Source organism: Aquarana catesbeiana, linkage group LG06 (assembly GCF_042186555.1).
Source record: "Aquarana catesbeiana isolate 2022-GZ linkage group LG06, ASM4218655v1, whole genome shotgun sequence".
In the NCBI taxonomy this organism is placed as follows: Eukaryota; Metazoa; Chordata; class Amphibia; order Anura; family Ranidae; genus Aquarana; species Aquarana catesbeiana.
Window position 1 is genome coordinate 326707663 of NC_133329.1, and position 18294 is coordinate 326725956.

An 18294-nucleotide genomic window follows, 5' to 3' on the forward strand; every position below is an offset into this window, starting at 1 on the left:
ATGTAAAATTAGATGGTTTGAGCCTCCCTTTAAAAATTTTATTTGCATGGCCAACAAAGTGACCTAGTGATGTAAAACTTCAAGTCATAGACCTGGAACTAGTGTAGAACTACTCTCAGAGTACTAGGTACTAGGGTAAGGACTTCTGACCTATTACTGACTTTTCTGAGCTGCTCACTTCAGATTCATGACTTACAAAGTGAACCCAATAGGGTTGATTTACTAAAGACAAATTGTCTGTGCACTGCAAGTGCTGTTGCTCTAGATCATGCAAGGAAAATAAAAAAACTGCATTTTTGCTTGCCCCTGATTGGATGATAGAAATCAGCAGAACTTCCCCTTATTTCAGAGCTTCCTCTCAGATCTAGAGCAACTGCACTTGTAGTGCACAGTATATTTGCCTTTAGAAAATCAATCTCATTGGGTCAGCATAACAACCAGCATAACAACCAGGCAAGTAGCATTTTCAGAGGGAATGCAGCATTGCAATCCCCATATTTCTGTAATTGCAGGTTTACTTTAAATAGCATTGTTTATGTTGCATAATATACAGATAAATGCTAAAGGAGAATTTACAGACCTGTTTATGAAATAGACTATATAAAAATATGAAATGGTAACTAACTTAAAAAAGGTCATTTCAAATATTGTTTTCATAGCAATGTACATTAGGTAATTACTAAACATAACCAAATAAAAATACATTGAACTTGGAAAAATTATTAATAGGGTCCCTCTAATCCGAAGTGCACTTGTTATCTAGAGTCACAACTCTGATGGTGATATGTAAAATGAAGTGTGGCCAAATTATTGTTTTATAGATGCACATTTATATGGGCCCAAGACAGAGGATAATATATTAGACAATGAGAGACCAGTGCATAAGAACAGCTTTAGGTGCTTACTTATTGACCATCTTTTTGCAGATACACAGAGGAGCAGAAGATGGAGATAGAGGTGACTGCTCCTGCTGAAACAGGAGAAGGAGTGGCACCCTTCTTCATTCGAAAACTAACTGTTCAGAAGTTGGTCGAGGGAGGCCGTGTTATATTTGAATGTCAGATTGGAGGCAACCCCAAGCCACACATTTACTGGAAAAAGGCTGGTGTTCCTCTAAGCACTGGATACAGGTAATTACAGACCATCTAACTGATTTTTTAATTATGTATTAGGTATTTTTTTAATTAAGTACTCATTTGCAGAGACAGGAGCACATTTATGTTGTATGATCCTGTAGGCCCAATACAGATCTTTTTCCATGTGGGCTATTTTCATGCCCCTGATCTTCACATTTGTTGTAAATGAATTAAAATAATTATTTCATGCATTTTTCTAGTAGACTTTTATCCTTCTTGTCTTTCTACTTATGGTAGCTTTTTCTTGATGAACACTTGAGCTGCAAGGTGGTGCTTTATGTTGATATCACCCATAGTACCCCTTGGAATGGATTTACTTTACTTGAAGGATTATTTGAGGTTTCTGTTTGTGTATTTTCTATCTCTGCAAAATAATTGGCATTTGTAGGGTACTTGAATGTTTCGATGTTATTAATCACTAAGTACTTATTACAAAAAATCTCTAGTTCAATTACATTTTTATAGACGGTAGACAGGGCCTCCATTAGAATGCATGTTGCCCTGTACTACATACTTGACAGGGCCCCCTCTTCCACCCAGCTATCCAGTGATAAGGATTAGCAGAAAGTTAAAGTGTCAAGATACAATTCTGTGTTTTTATTGCACAATTGTTTTTGGCTTGTGCGTTATGTGCTAAACCTTTCTGTGTGATCAATGTAAGGGTGGGTATCTGTGTCAGGGGTGGATGGACAGTCGGAATTACCAAAACATCCATGCAGACATCTGCTCAGACAACAGATACATTTTAAGCCCAGCTAAGATCCAGAGCTCAACTCAATTACGCGAGAACAGGAAGAAACCCCACTACATTCAAAGACCTGCTAAAACAATCAGGGATACACAGAAGGTAAACTCTGATCAGCCAATTGCAGGGAGACTAGGGGGTGACCCCACTACATATCCAGAGCCTAAGCCTAGGGGTCCTTCTCCATCACTCTGGGGGCACACTCTCATCCCTGACTGGGGCTGCTCCGCTCTGCTAATCCCAGCTGCCCTCCACCACTCATTGAGACAATGCAAGCTGATGGGCAAAAAAGCGATAGACAGGGCCAGCATGGGTATAAGGAATGGCAACCCTGACTATTTAGAGCTCAAGGCTCCCTCCTAAACCAACTCCCTCTGCCTACAGTATAGCAAAACAATGACAAGATTGAGTGGCTAGTGAAGGAAGGTGTCACTGGAGAGGTGGGGAGGGCCAACAAATTAGGTGGACGTGCAACATTCCCTTGAATGGTTGACAACATTTGAAAGCTAAAAGGAAGGACACCTTTAAGGGGCACATAAGGCATGGTAAAAAAATGGGTTTTGCACCTTTCCCCTATACTTTGGTATGTTTTGGACAAACTATGGCTCTGGAAGTACATTAAAGAGAATACGCTTATTACCAGGCCATATAAATCATACTGTTTCAAGGGCAAAGCAAAGGACTGCAGGTCATTTCATGTATGTTATTGCGGAGCAATCACCCAAGTGCTACACTGAACAAATCTGTTATGCTATCATTGCACAAATAAGCAAGATTCACTACATGTACATATAGCAATAGTCAGTACCAGGACTGGTTCGTCCAGTGCCCAGGGCAAGGATGCGGAACTGTGCCCCCTTTGCCCACAGAATGGGTGTACCCTGCTGCACCCATTCTCTGCCCCCTTTGCTCTGGCTGCCTGTGGTTGGCATAGAGTGTGCACTGCACATGCGTGGGAAGTCACTTGCTTTCTAGCAGTTAGAAGGTAGTTGCACATACACAGTAAGTTTTTCGTGTCAGCTGTGGGTGGATGGGGCGGAAAGTGGGCATGGTACGTTGTACCAGCAGATCTAACGTACTCAGTGAGGGGGCACCCCCTTTCTGTCACTATACCCTGGACAGCTGCCTGTCTTGCCCTCCCCTTGTCCCAGCCCTGGTAATAGTAAAAGTGGCTGTACAAATGCATGATAAACATCACTATGTAATAAATTAAACAAAGCATCAGGTACTGATTTCAGCTGCAGAATTTTAACAGCATAAATAATGTAAAATTAGTAATAAGGTGACACAAAAATGGATTGGAAATAAAGTTGCCCTAATTAGAAACATGTAACATGAAATGCGTGTTCCTTAATAACACAAGATCAACAAGAACACCACTTATTTATAACATCAGACCCCTGAGCTAATGCCTTAGTTATGCAGCAAGGAACTTTCTGCCTATAAATGGCAGAGGGTTGCAAAGAAGGGACCCTGGTATACCATTAATTACAGACTAACTCAGAGAAGCAAGAAAGGTCCCTGCAGAGTGCTCTCCATAGAACTGGTACAAAAGAATAGGGCAAGCCTGATGAGCAGCAGCCTGAGCCACATAGCCTACCTAGCTATGGGAATGCTGCATTGTTCTGCGGTGTGCTCAATGTACAAAATCCTTGAGCTATCATGCATAATCCGGGACTCTAGGAACATATGCCCTTGGAAGTCTGACAGCTGCAGTGAAGGAGCCTAAATGAGCCCTGTTCACCCTGTGCCTTTACAGTATTACACCGTACGGGACTTACAGCTGAAGCCAGGTCCCCTGCTGATCCTATGGGGCCCACGCCTGGTATGAGAGAGCTGGCTCTACTCCTTTATTGGCATCCCTTAAAGTAGATATTCTACAAAAATCTAATTCACAGATTCATCTACAGAGATTGAAGATATCTAAAAAAAAAATACATTTTTTCATGGATAGCTTAATTTCTTTAGCATTGCAGCTTGCTATATTTACTTTTTTTAATATACAGCATCTGCTTTCAAATACTTTGGTGTATTATAAACTGACATCTGTGTGACCGATAATCTATCTATATTTTTTCCTTCCAGATATAAGGTGTCCTATAACAAGGATACCGGAGAATGCAAACTTGAGATTTCTATGACTTTTGCTGATGATGCTGGAGATTACAGCATTGTTATCCGAAATAAATACGGAGAAGCTACTGAGACCACAAGTCTTTTGGAGGAAGGTAAACTAACATTCAGATAACAAACCCAGCAAACATAAAATGGTTTGTAATAATGGCTAACTGATATGGATTATATTTGAATATTTTTTCTAACAGCTGAATATGACCATTACATGAGGATGCACGAAGAGCCAACTCCATTTGTACCTGAACCCAAAGAAGCTGAAGCCGCACCAATTTTACCTCGGTCAGAGTTTGATAAGGAATATGAGAAGGAACAAGCCCTTATCAGAAAGAAGATGGCCAAGGATACTACTTTAGTTAAGACTACAATTCATGAGGTAAATAACATGTCAGTTGGAAAACATGCACCACTTTCACTTCTTATCGGGGGTAATTAGGGACATAATATTAATAGGCTACAAATAATTTTGTAGTTTTACTAAAATTGTAGCTACATTTAAGCATCATTTATACAGTGTGCTTATCTGATATCCATGACTTTTTGTAGGAATATCAGCTGACTGCATTTGAAGAGAAACTCATCAAAGAAATTGAATACAGAATCATTAGGATTACCTTGGAGGAATTACTCGAAGAAGATGGGGAGGAAATGATTGTTGATGTTCCGGAATCTGAAATAATTGAGTCAGGATTTGACATAAGACTTAAGAGTTACCAGATTCTTGAAGGAATGGGAGTCACGTTCCACTGTAAAATGTCTGGATACCCATTACCAAAGGTAAACAAAAGGCAATATTTTCATTCACATTTACAATTTCTTTTTTCATTCATCCCAACGAAGGATAGTTCAGTTTTCAGCCTTTCCCCAACCTAAAGGTGCCAGTAGTATAAAACAAAATATTTTACCCTGGTAGACAGCAAATACCAATGATTTTCTTTTTTCATATTCTTTTCCTTTGGTTTCATCTGGTAATTCTATCAGTAGCACACTTGTGGACCTAGAATGACGACACTTGTTCACTATACTGTACTATACAGTATAGTACTGTACTACTCTATACAGGACAACAGGAAAAAGATGCTATGGAACCATGACCTTCTTCTATTGTATATAACAAATTGGGCTGTGGTTCAGTAGTCTTTAAAGAGAATGTAAAGTCTTGTTTTTAAAAAAATAAAAATAACAAACATGTTATACTTACCTCTCCTGTGCAGTTGGTTTTGCACACAGCAGCCCCGATCCTCCTCTTCTCAGGTCCCTCTTTGCTGTTCCTGGCCCCTCCCTCCTATCGAGTGCACCCACAGTCAGCAGCTTCCTATGGGGGCACTGGGGCCAAGTCTCATCTCCGTGTGTCCATTCAGACATGGAGCCCTGACCCGGCCCCACCCCCTCTCTCCCCTGATTGGATGACTGACTTTGATTGACAGCTGCAGGAGCCAATGACGCTGCTGCTGTGTTTCAGCCAATCAGGAGGAGTGTCCCAGACAGCTTAGACATTCGTGGACATCGCTGGAGAGACATGGGGCTCAGGTAAGTGATTAGGGGGTTGCTGGGGAGGCTACTACACACAAAAGTTTTTTTTTTATCTTAATGCATAGAATGCATTAGGATAAAAAACCTTCTGCCTTTACAACTCCTTTAACTACTTCAGCTTTGGAAGGTTTTCATGACCAGGGCATTTTTTGCTATTCAGTACTGCGCAGAATTACTGGCAATTGCGCAGTCATGCAATACTATATGCAAATAATTTTTTTTTTTCCACAGACATAGAGCTTTCTTTTGGTGGTATTTGATCCCCACTGTATTTTTATTTTTTGCGATATAAATGAAAAAAAACGAAAATTTTGAAAAAAAACAATATTTTCTACTTTCTGTCATAAAACGTAACCAATAAAATGTAATTTCGTCATAAATTTAGGCCAAAATGTATTCTGCTACATATCTTTGGTAAAAAAAAACTCCCAATAAGTGTATATTGATTGGTTTGTGTGAAAGTTATAGCGTCTACAAACTATGGTATATATATATATATATATATATATATATATATATATATATATATATATATATATATATATATATATATATTTGAAAATTGATCAATTCTGATGTACTGTAATTTCTTGAGGTCCTAAAATGCCAGGGCAGTACAAATACCACCCAAGTTACCCCTTTTTGAAAAGTAGACAGTCTAATGCATTTAGTAAGAGGCATGGCAAGTTTTTTTAAGTTGTATTTTATTAGTCAACATTCTTTTGAAAATTAAGAAATTGAATAATTTTTTTTTTACATACTGTCACCAGTGCAGTACAGCATCATCATATGAATAATGTGGGGGTGATCGGGGACACTGGTGACAGCATGTTAAAAAAATCTCTTATTTAATTTTTTTTTTTAAATGTTTTTCATGTTTTAACATTATGTTTTTTAATTTTTTACTATTTTTACACACTTTCATCAGAGTAGTTCAGTGTCACCATAGTAACACTGTACTACTCTTTGGGGGTGAACAGGTTTTTTTTTTTTTTTTTTACATTTTGTTTGTTGTTATAAAAAAGATTATTGTGACAGCAAAGTTTTCAACTGTCATAAATGGGTTTACCATTCATGACAGCTTTGATCAACAGTGATTGGCTACAGCTAATCATATGGTACAGGGTGCTGTGATTGGCCCAGGTCCCATGTGATAGCTGAATTAATTAATTCATAACAGCTTTGTTGACATTGTGATCATGTTATTGCATAGCAATCACCAGGCCCTGAGTACTGGGATCTGCAATCCATTTTTTCGGCGGGGGTGCGGGTTGGGAGCTCAGCATTCTCCTTAGCCCAAACAGGAAAAAGTACTTACATGTACGTGATTTTGCCTGCATGTGCTGATCTGCCACGATATATATACTGTGGCTGGTCGGCAAGTGATTAAAGATACCTGAAAGCAATGCAATTATTAAGAGTCAGCACAGGCAGAGAACAAGGACGTTATTAGCTTAAAGATTTCTGGATATATCAACAGGAACTTTTTTTTTTTAACTTACCAAGCAGATAGATATTATGTGATTAGGGATGAGTTTCGAGTTCGAGTCGAACTCATGTTCGACTCGAACATCGGCTGTTCTCAAGTTTGCCGATCAGCGAACAATTTGGGGTGTTCGCGGCAAATTCGAATGCCGCGGAACACCCTTTAAAAGTCTATGGGAGAAATCAAAAGTACTAATTTTAAAGGCTTATATTCATGGTATTGTCATAAAAAGTGTTTGGGGACCTGGGTCCTGCCCCAGGGGACATGGATCAATGCAAAAAAAAAGTTTTAAAAACGGCCGTTTTTTCGGGAGCAGTGATTTTAATAATGCTTAAAGTGAAACAATAAAAGTGTAATATCCCTTTAAATTTCATACCTGGGGGGTGTCTATAGTATGCCTGTAAAGGGGCGCATGTTTCCCGTGTTTAGAACAGTCTGACAGCAAAATGACATTTCAAAGGAAAAAAAGTCATTTAAACTACTCGCGGCTATTAATGAATTGCCGGTCCAACAATACAAATAAAAGTTCATTGATAAAAACGGCATGGGAATTCCCCACCGGGGAACCCCGAACCAAAATTTAAAAAAAAAAATGACGTGGGTGGTCCCCCTAAATTCCATACCAGGCTCTTCAGGTCTGGTATGGATATTAAGGGGAACCCCGGCCAAAATTTTTTTAAAAAATGGCGTGGGGTCCCCCCTCAAAATCTATACCAGACCCTACAGGTCTGGTATGGATTTTAAGGGGAACCCCGCGCCAAAATTTAAAAAAAAAAACGGCGTGGGGTCCCCCCAAAAATCCATACCAGATCCTTATCCGAGCATGCAACCTGGCAGGCCGCAGGAAAAGAGGGGGGACGAGAGAGTGGCCCCCCCTCCTGAACCATACCAGGCCACATGCCCTCAACATTGGGAGGGTGCTTTGGGGTAGCCCCCCAAAAAACCTTGTCCCCATGTTTAATGAGGACAAGGGGCTCATCCCCACAACCCTTTAACAAGGGGACCCCCAGATCCCAGCCCTCCCCCCTGTGTGAAATGGTAAGGGGGTAGTACCCCTATCATTTCACTAAAAAAGTGTCAAAAATGTTAAAAATGACATAAGAGTTTTTGACAATTCCTTTATTTAAATGCTTCTTCTTTCTTCTACCTTCTATCTTCCTTCAGTTTCTTCCTCCATCTTCTTTTTCTTCTGGTTCTTCTGGTTCTTCTGGTTCTTCCTCCGGTGTTCTTGTCTGGCATCTTCCTCCGCGGCATCGGCGTCTTGTTCCCTTCTTCTCTGGGCCGCTCCGCATCCATGATGGCATGGAGGGAGGCTCCCGCTGTGTGACGCTTCTCTCTTCATCTTCTTCTCTTCATCTTCTTTTCGAGCCGCTCCGCATCCATGATAGCATGGAGGGAGGCTCCCGCTGTGTGACGCTTCTCCTCTTCTGACAGTTCTTCAATCCCTGTGGCATTCCCTGTGACGCCACAGGGAAGTCCCGTCAATTCCCTGTGCGTCAGAGGGGGGCGGGGTCACCGGGTGGCCCCCCCCAATTATTTAAGAACCGTCAGAAGAGGAGAAGCATCACACAGTGGGAGCCTCCCTCCATGCTATCATGGATGCGGAGCGGCCCGAAAAGAAGATGAAGACAAGAAGATGAAAAGAAGAAGAGGAAGAGAAGAAGATGAAGAGACAAGCGTCACACAACGGGAGCCTCCCTCCATGCCATCATGGATGCGGAGCGGCCCGAGGAGAAGAAGGGAAGAAGATGCCGACACCGCGGAGGAAGATGGCGGACAAGAACACCGGAGGAAGAACCAGAAGAACCAGAAGAAGAAGAAGATGGAGGAAGAAACTGAAGGAAGATAGAAGAAAGAAGAAAGAAGAAGCATTTAAATAAAGGAATTGTCAAAAATTGTCTCTTGTCATTTTTAACATTTTTGACAGTTTTTTTGTGAAATGGTAGGGGTACTACCCCCTTACCATTTCACACAGGGGGGAGGGCCGGGATCTGGGGGTCCCCTTGTTAAAGGGGGCTTCCAGATTCTGATAAGCCCCCCACCCTCAGACCCCCACAACCACCGGCCAAGGGTTGTGGGGATGAGGCCCTTGTCCTCATCAACATGGGGACAAGGTGTTTTGGGGGGCTACCCCAAAGCACCCTCCCAATGTTGAGGGCATTTGGCCTGGTACGGTTCGGGGGGGGCGCTCTCTCCTCCCCCCTCTTTGTTCGGGGGGGCGCTCTCTTGTCCCCCCTCTTTTCCTGCGGCCTGCCAGGTTGCGTGCTCGGATAAGGGTCTGGTATGGATTTTTTGGGGGACCCCACGCCATTTTTTTTTAAATTTTGGCGCGGGGTTCCCCTTAATATCCATAGCAAACCTGAAGGGCCTGGTATGGAATTTAGGGGGACCCCATGTATTTTTTTTTTTTCTAATTTTGGTTCGGGGTTCCCCTGTGGGGAATTCCCATGCCGTTTTTATCAATGAACTTTTATGTGTATTGTCGGACCGGCAATTCATTAATAGCCGTGAGTAGTTTTGAATGACTTTTTTTCCTTTGAAATGTCATTTTGCTGTCAGACTGTTCTAAACACGGGAAACATGCGCCCCTTTACAGGCATACTATAGACACCCCCCAGGTACGAAATTTAAAGGGATATTACACTTTTATTGTTTCACTTTAAGCATTATTAAAATCACTGCTCCCGAAAAAATGGCCATTTTTAAAACTTTTTTTTGCATTGATCCTTGTCCCCTGGGGCAGGACCCAGGTCCCCAAACACTTTTTATGACAATAACTTGCAAAAAAAAAAATTAATAATAAAAATGTCATAAGTATAGCCCCTTTTTTGTAGACGCTATAACTTTTGCGCAAACCAATCAATATACGCTTATTGCAATTTTTTTTACCAAAAATATGTAGAAGTATACATATTGGCCTAAACTTAAGAAGAAATTAGTTTTTTTGTTTTTTTTAATTTGGGGGATATTTTTTATAGCAAAATGAAAAAAATATAGTTTTTTTTTCAAAATTGTCGCTCTTTTTTTGTTTATATCGCTATAAAAAAAAATTGCAGAGGTGATCAATTACCACCAAAAGAAAGCTCTATTTGTGGGGAAAGTTGCACGCCCGCGAAATTGTCAGTTAAAATGATGCAGTGCCGAATCGCAAAAAATGGCCTGGTCATTAAGGGGGCAAATCTTCCGGGACTGAAGTGGTTAAAGTCTTTAGAGGATTAATAGGCTCTAATTGTTTTAGCGATCTGGTAGATGTACAATGAGATAAAAGAATCACAAGGCACAACCAAAAAGAAAACAAGGCACAACCAGAAAGAAGCACTTATATACAGTATGTAAGGAGCAAATAGCGCTAACCCCTTGTACATGTACAGTTACAGATTATATATAGAAATAAGGTGTTTGAACTACTAACACACACTGATATAATTATTTACATTGAAAAAATTTACTTTAACGTATACCTCTGAAAATGTCAATAAAACTCTTGTTCCCCTTAAATCTAATTGCACAACTCCTTATTCTGTAAACATTAGTGACAACAAACATTTTCAGATTACTGCCTCTATCAAATGCATCAGATCGCCTGTAATTTATGGCAATTAAAATGTATGTAGATTAATCAGACTTCACTTTCAAATGAAGAGATATCATTATAGCTGTTCTACAAAAACATCTCTTGAAAATGATATTTTGTATCTCACATAGATTTACTGAGAATATTGTCCAATGTCATTTTTGCAGATTACATGGTACAAAGACGGGAAACGCATTAAGCATGGAGGCCGCTACCAGATGGAAACTTTGCAAGATGGCAGGGCTAGTCTGCGCATCTCTGTTTTGTCCACTGAAGATGAGGGTATTTACACTGCTTTGTCCAGCAATGTTAAAGGGAATTCCATATGCTCAGGAAAACTGTATGTGGAGCCTGCTGCACCAACTGGAGTTTCACCTTACATGCCAGCTCCAGAGGCTGTTAAAAGAATACGGTAAATAATATTCACAATTAACCTATAGGATTGTTATGGAATGCTGAAGGATTGTATTCTCAGGTAGCAGAATTATTATGCATAATAGATATATCTACATAGAACTATTTACACTACAACATTTTCCTTTTATACTTTCTAGGGTCTGTATGGAAAGAATGCACACCAATAATACAGCCTGGTTATTGTAATGCATGGACCTTCTGACCAGGTCCACCTGAAAAACTGCCAGGCAGATCTGTTCTGAATGCCCATTTAAAAGGGGCCAAAGTCTTTTGATTTTTTTTTAATAATACACAGGGATTGATTTACTAAAGGTAAACAGGCTGTTCACTTTGTGAGAGAATTTTCACTTTGCAGGGGAAATTTTCTTTAGCTTAGTGAATAAGGTGAAAATTCACTTTGCAAAGAATACTCAATCACGTGCAAGGAAAATAAAAATAAACAGTATATTTGTTTGCACATGATTGGATGATGGAAGTCAGCAGAGCTTCATCTCATTCACTAAGCTAAGGAAAAAATCCCTTACAAATTGAAAATTTCTGTGCAAAGTGAACAGAATGTTTGTGTAGTAAACCAACCCCATAGTTTATATTGCACACATCATGCTTTTTTACAAAGTTGACTTAATTCTTTCTCATATGTGAAGTATAACAAGATCCTGGTAGCCAACATGCGGCCCTTTAGCACTTATTTTGTGACACTTGAGCCCCCTGCAAACATTAGTTTGTTTTTTTGTTTTTCCTTCTTGGATACTTACTCAGGCCAATGAAGAACATTATTCCCTTTAAGACTGGATTTTTGTAGTTAAATGATTTGTTTTAATTGTTTCACACTATCTTATTTTTTTCTGTGCTTTCCATCCCTTTTTATTTTTTCCCTCACATGTTTTATAATGCATCTTGCCAAGAAAAATATCAAATGTGGCCCAGTCTCCAACAACCTTTTACTTGTTTCTACCATCCCCTGTCACATGTCTGAAGTCTCTGACAGCTTTCTGTACATTACATTCAATGAAAATTACTTGGTGATGTTAGGTGCCACACTTGATCTCCACTGAAATAGATGATAGTTTTTTGTTATTTTCTTTGACTTAGTATAATTAGGAGTACCTTGACCTAAATTACTGTTGTGTAAAGTACCTTTTCCTGCAGTTGTGGGATGGTGTATACCTGATTAGTACTAATTCATTTATTCTGAACTCTTTCTGAAGAATGGCTATCCATACCACTGTATTATTTGCACAAACAATAGTTCTAGTTTAGGTATAATACAGATGAATAAATATTGATTTTTAACACTTACATCGAATAGGTCTGTATCTCCACGTTCACCAAGCCGCTCCCCTGGACGCTCTCCTGCACGTTCCCCTGCTCGCCGATTGGATGAAACTGATGAGTCCCAGTTGGAGAGATTATATAAGCCAGTCTTTGTGATGAAACCTGCCTCCTTCAAATGTGCTGAAGGACAAACTGCAAGATTTGACCTGAAAGTTGTTGGAAGACCAATGCCAGAAACATTTTGGTTCCACAATGGTAAATAATATATCTTGGAATTATGGTAAAGTCAACATTTAAGAATTTAGCCCCTTCATGCCTAAGCCTTTTTCTGACACTTGTTGCTTACAAGTTAAAATCAGCATTTTTTGCTAGAAAATTACTTGGAACCCCCAAACATTATATATATATATATATATATATATATATATATATATATATATATATATATATATATATATATATTTTAGCAGAGACCCTAGAGAATAAAATGGCGATCATTGCAATATTTTATGTCACACTGTATTTGCCCAGTGGTCTTTTAAATGCAATTTTTTTCAAAGAAATACACTTTCATGAATTAAAAAAAAACAAAACAGTAAAGTTAGCTCAATTTTTTGTAATAATGTGAAAGATGATGTTATGGCAAGTAAATAGATACCTAACATGTCATGCTTTAAAATTGAGCACGCTCGTGGAATGGCAACAAACGACGTTATTTAAAGATCTCCATAGGTGACGGTTTCAAATGTTTTAATGGTTACCAGTTTACAGTTACAGAGAAGGTCTAGTACTAGAATTATTGCTCTTGCTCTAATGATTGCGGCAATACCTCACATGTGTGGTTTGAACACTGTTTACATTTGCGGGCGTGACTTATGTATGCGCTCGCTTCTGCGGGCGAGCACAGAGGGATGTGGCGCTTTAAAAACATTTTTTTCCTTATTTTTTTTTTTCCACTGTCCCTTTAAAAAAATGTTTTTGATCACTTTTGATCAACTGTAAACATCCCTTGTGACAGTAATAGTCAGTGACATCTACTCTTTTTGGAGAGATTGGGGGTCTATAAGACCCCCAATCCCTCCTTTGTATTTAATAGCATTCAAAACACCAAGTTTGGCTGTTTTGAATACTGTCATTTTTTTTAATCTGGCGCCTTTAAGGCTTCATTAAACTGGAAGTGATGTCATGCTAGATCAGAGACCCGATCAAAGCCGATTGCGGCATTGTTCGGGTCTCCGGCCAGCCAGTAGAAGTTCCGGCTGGTTGCTCGGGCCTCCCGGCAGGAGGGGGGACGTACCCTCCCACTGCTTGTGATAACTATCGAGCAGCTGCTTAGCCACATTGATTGTTATCATAAGAAAGCCAACCTTCAGCTCTAAAAAACGGTACTGGAGTGATGCGTGCAGCTGCATGAATCACACCGGTACAACCCCTTCAAGCCGGAGGCCCCATACTTGTATTACGTCGGCGTGAAGGGGTTAAACCAGAAGTTATCTTTTGTGTTTAACAATCCAAGTTCTCACACCTTAAATCCCTCTTAAGCCTCGTACACACAATCGGATTTTCCGATGGGAAATGTGTGATGACAGGCTGATGGCGGAAAATCCGACTGTGTGTATGCTCCATCAGACAATTGTTGGCGGATTTTCCGCGGACAAATGTTGGATAGCAGGTTTAAAATTTTCCGCGGACAAATGTCTGTTTTCGGATTTTCTGAGCGTGAGTACACAAGTCCATCGGACAAAAGTCCAAACATGCATGCTCGGAGGCAAGGACGAGCCAGAAGTGGTTGGTCTTGTAAACTAGCGCTCGTAATGGAAAATTAACATTCGTGACGTGGTAAATTATGAAATCTCGAAATGCAGCACACTTTCTCTTCTTCTTTAATGGGATAATAATGAAGCTGCTTTGCTGGTGATACTGATGGCTTTTTTTTCTAGTGATATCAAGAATAATATTATTATGCTTTTTTTTTTTATTTGGGCAAGTTACCACAGCACCATTATCCTGTAGTTTTTAAGATCAAAGATACAGCTTTGTTGGTGTCCCAAAATGTCATCTGAAGTAAAACACATGCCGAGTATTATCCTCCACAATTTTTTTATTGTGCATTAAAGAAAACAAATAAAATTAGACATGCTATCTGCCAATATAACTTAACCAAAAAGTGCATTCTATGCATCCAAAAGTATAGAAAATATACCAAATCAAATAATTTTTCAACCAAAAAAATAATGTTAACGCAATAACTCCAAGGCCAATAATAAATAACACGTTTTCTCCTCCGATTCCACAACATGTCTGGTTGACGAACCGCCGTTCAGAAACGAACTGAAAAGCGCAAAATGAAAAGCGCAAACTGAAAAGCGCGAACTTAAAAGCACTAAATGAAAAGTGCGAAAAGAAATGCGCGAATCAACACTCACCAAACTTCTACTAACACAAAATTAGCAGAAGGAGCCCAAAGGGTGGCGCTAAAGAGCTGAAAAACCATGTAGTAGGTCACTACATTCATGATTATTGGCCAACAATTGTGTGCCATGTGTTTGCAGGACAAGTTTGGGTCAACGCCCTGCGGACAAAAGTCCACGGTTTTGTTGGCGCAAAATCTGATCCTGTGTACGAGGCTTAAGCCTTTTAACTCTCAGAACTTTCTCAGGCTTTTTTTTGAAGTTTGTACCAAATAACTATGTGGTCTATCCTAACATATTATCGTCTTTTGTTCTTGACAAATAGGGCATTCATTTTAAAACGGGATTCCGTCCCTGAAAAAAAAAATGTTAAAGTCAGCAGCTACAAACACTGTAGCTGTTGACTTTAAATAAGCACTTACCTGTCCTGGGTGCCTGCGATGTCGGCCGCCTGAGGCCGACCCGTCCCTCGGCTCTCGGGTCCCGGCACCGCCATCCTAAGTAAGGGAAACAGGCAGTGGAGCCTTGCGGCTTCACTGCCAGTTTCCTACTGTGCACGCGCGAGCGGCGTGGCGCTTTGTGAATGGCCCTGTGTTCTGGGAACACGCACAGTTCCTAGAAGGCAACGGGGCCGCTCACTGAGGAGCAGAACACGCCGCGGAATAGGAAGAGGCAGATTAGGAAGACTGCCTAGCAACAAGGGTTTAGGTAAGTTTAAATTTTTTTTTTTTTCAAATTTTTTTTTTCATGCAATTTTTTTTTTAGGGTGGCCCTCCACTTTAAGTCAGGTTTAGATAAATAGATTTTAATTATAAAAAAAGATAAAAACATTATTTTTTTACTGCTTTTCTCCATTGCAGCATTTGATAACTAACTCAGCTCAAGATATTCTCTTCAAAATCATCTTCAAAATGACAGCATATTATCAATAGAGTCTCTAAACTGCAAGGATTTCACATAATATTAATTATTATTATTATTATTATTAGTTACATACAAAGTGCCAGGATAATATTTGGATTTTTCAGTCATACTTACCTGTAAAATCCTTTTCTTGGAGTACATCACGGGACACCAAGCAACCATAATAATGACTATATGGGTTATACACCACCTACTGGTGGATGGACACTGGCAGATAGTCAAACAGGAAGTCCACCCCTATATAACCCCTCCTACACAGAACGGACTTCAGTTTTGTAGCAAAGCAATGAATATCTAAAAAAAAAGATGGGAGGGACCTCTGTGTCCCGTGATGTACTCCAAGAAAAGGATTTTACAGGTAAATATGACAGAAAAATCTTAATTTCTTTATCGTACATCATGGGACACAGAGCAACCATAATAATGACTATATGGGATGTCCTAAAGCAATGCCCTTGAGGGGAGGGAGACACAATCACAGAAACTGCCACCTGAGAAGGACTCCTTCTGCCGCCCAAAACATACTGCGGCCAAAGCAGTATCCTCTGTGGCTTTGATATCTATTTGGTAAAAATCTGTGAATGTATGAACAAAAGACCTAAATCCTGAGCCACTGACACCTGATGGAAGATGGCCCAAGATACCCCCACACACCTGGTAGCGAGCACTTACCAAAAAAGGGTGTGGGGGACCTTGCCCTTTCAAGCCATAGGCTCGAATGATTAACTGGCAAATCCAATGAAAAATACTTAACTTGGATGCCTCCTTCCCATCCCGGGGTCTACTGGCAGCACAAACCAGGATTCCTGACCTGTACCGACAAATCAAGTAATTCTGACCGCCAGAACTACCTCCAGAGTATTCAGTGACCTAACTCCTGCCAACTGAGGATCAGATAAGGAGGCAAGACATTGTCTTGATTCAAGTGAAAACCAGACACCATACTAGGCAAAAAATGGATGAGGACGCAACATCACCTTAATATGATGCAAGACCAAAAACAGCTCCTTGCATGAAAGACCTGCCAACTCTAACACTCCACTTAGTGAAGTGATAGCAACCAAAGAAGCCACCTTCCGAGATAAAGGACTAACAGAATCTCTCGATTAGTTCAAAAAGTGCCCTCTGCAAGGACAGTCAAGATCAAATTCAAGTCCCAAGGACACAAGAATGGCCTGACAGGCGAGGCTGTCTACGTTACACGCTGTATGAAGTATGAGTGAGAAAGTGAGAAACAACCACCCCTGGAAAAAAATGTATAGGGATGAGCCCTGACCGTTAACGGTACTTAAGGCCAGTCTCCTTTCCCCTACCGATTGGAGAAAGAAAGAGAAAATCTCCCACTCACATATTTCTGCGGGTGCCACTTCCTGGCTTCACCCGAGGCAAAAAAATATTTCCAAGTCCTGTAATTGAAGTTCCCCGAAGCTGGCTTCCAGGGGCTCAACAGTGCTGAGATACAAGACTCAAGACCATTAGGTCCCGCTGGACTTGGAGTGTTCAAGAAGCCACCCCCGCAAGAATCGCAATGTCAGTGTACCAAGTCCTCCTGGGCTAATTCGGCTAACACTATTATCAGTGTTACCACCTCCCGGATTCTTCGCAAAAGATGTGGGAGAAGTTGAAACAGAGGGAAGCGTTAAATAAGGGTCCCTAAGGTCTTACCAGTGCATCTACCCCTATTGCCAGTGGGACCCTCGTCCTGGACACAACCTGTCCCAACTTGTTGTAGAACTTGGAATTAAGTAGATTCACCTGAATATGTCCTTTTGCCACTATTCTATACCTTGAATATGCATGGATGATAGAGACAGTCCTTGTGCTGTCCCAGACAGAATGTTACATAGTTAGTCAGGTTGAAAAAAGACACAAGTCCATCCAGTTCAACCATAAAAAAAAAAAATATTGTAAAAATATTGTACAATCCAATATACCCAATTCTATACCCACAATTGATCCAGAGGAAGGCAAAAAACCCCAGCAGAGCATGCTCCAATTTGCTACAGCAGGGGAAAAAAATCCTTCCTGATCCCCCAAGAGGCAATCGGATTTTCCCTGGATCAACTTTACCTATAAATGCTAGTACCCAGTCATATTATGTACATTTAGGAAAGTATCCAGGCCTTTCTTAAAGCAATCTACTGAGCTGGCCAGAACCACCTCTGGCGGGAGTCTATTCCACATTTTCACAGCTCTTACTGTGAAGAAACCTTTCCGTATTTGGAGATGAAATCTCTTTTCCTCTAGGCGTAAAGAGTGCCCCCTTGTCCTCTGTGTTGACCATAAAGTGAATAACTCAACACCAAGTTCACTATATGGACCCCTTATATATTTGAACATGTTGATCATATCCCCCCTTATTCTCCTCTTCTCAAGAGTGAATAAATTCAGTTCCTCTAATCTTTCCTCATAGCTGATCTCCTCCATGCCTCTTATCAGTTTGGTTGCCATTCTCTGCACTTTCTCCAGTTCCCCGATATTCTTTTTGAGAACTGGTGCCCAGAACTGAACTGCATATTCCAGATGAGGTCTTACTACTGATTTGAACAGGGGCAAAATGATATCTCTCTCTCTGGAGTCCATACTCCCTTAATACAAGAAAGGACTTTGCTCGCTTTGGAAACCGCAGCTTGGCATTGCATCCTATTATTGAGCTTATG

The 18294-nt window shown here is 40.4% G+C and overlaps 1 protein-coding gene across 50 annotated transcripts in view; it reads left to right on the top strand.

Moving 5' to 3' along the window:
• The window catches only part of TTN (titin), a 348879-nt gene that overhangs the window by 48355 nt on the left and 282230 nt on the right, over positions 1–18294 (top strand). For all 50 annotated transcript variants that reach the window (XM_073633763.1, XM_073633783.1, XM_073633784.1 and 47 more), the window contains exons 16-21: positions 927–1130; positions 3967–4109; positions 4206–4390; positions 4561–4791; positions 10775–11019; positions 12334–12554. In XM_073633763.1, coding sequence (XP_073489864.1) covers positions 927–1130; positions 3967–4109; positions 4206–4390; positions 4561–4791; positions 10775–11019; positions 12334–12554 — 1229 coding nt within the window. The remainder of the gene's footprint in view (positions 1–926; positions 1131–3966; positions 4110–4205; positions 4391–4560; positions 4792–10774; positions 11020–12333; positions 12555–18294) is intronic.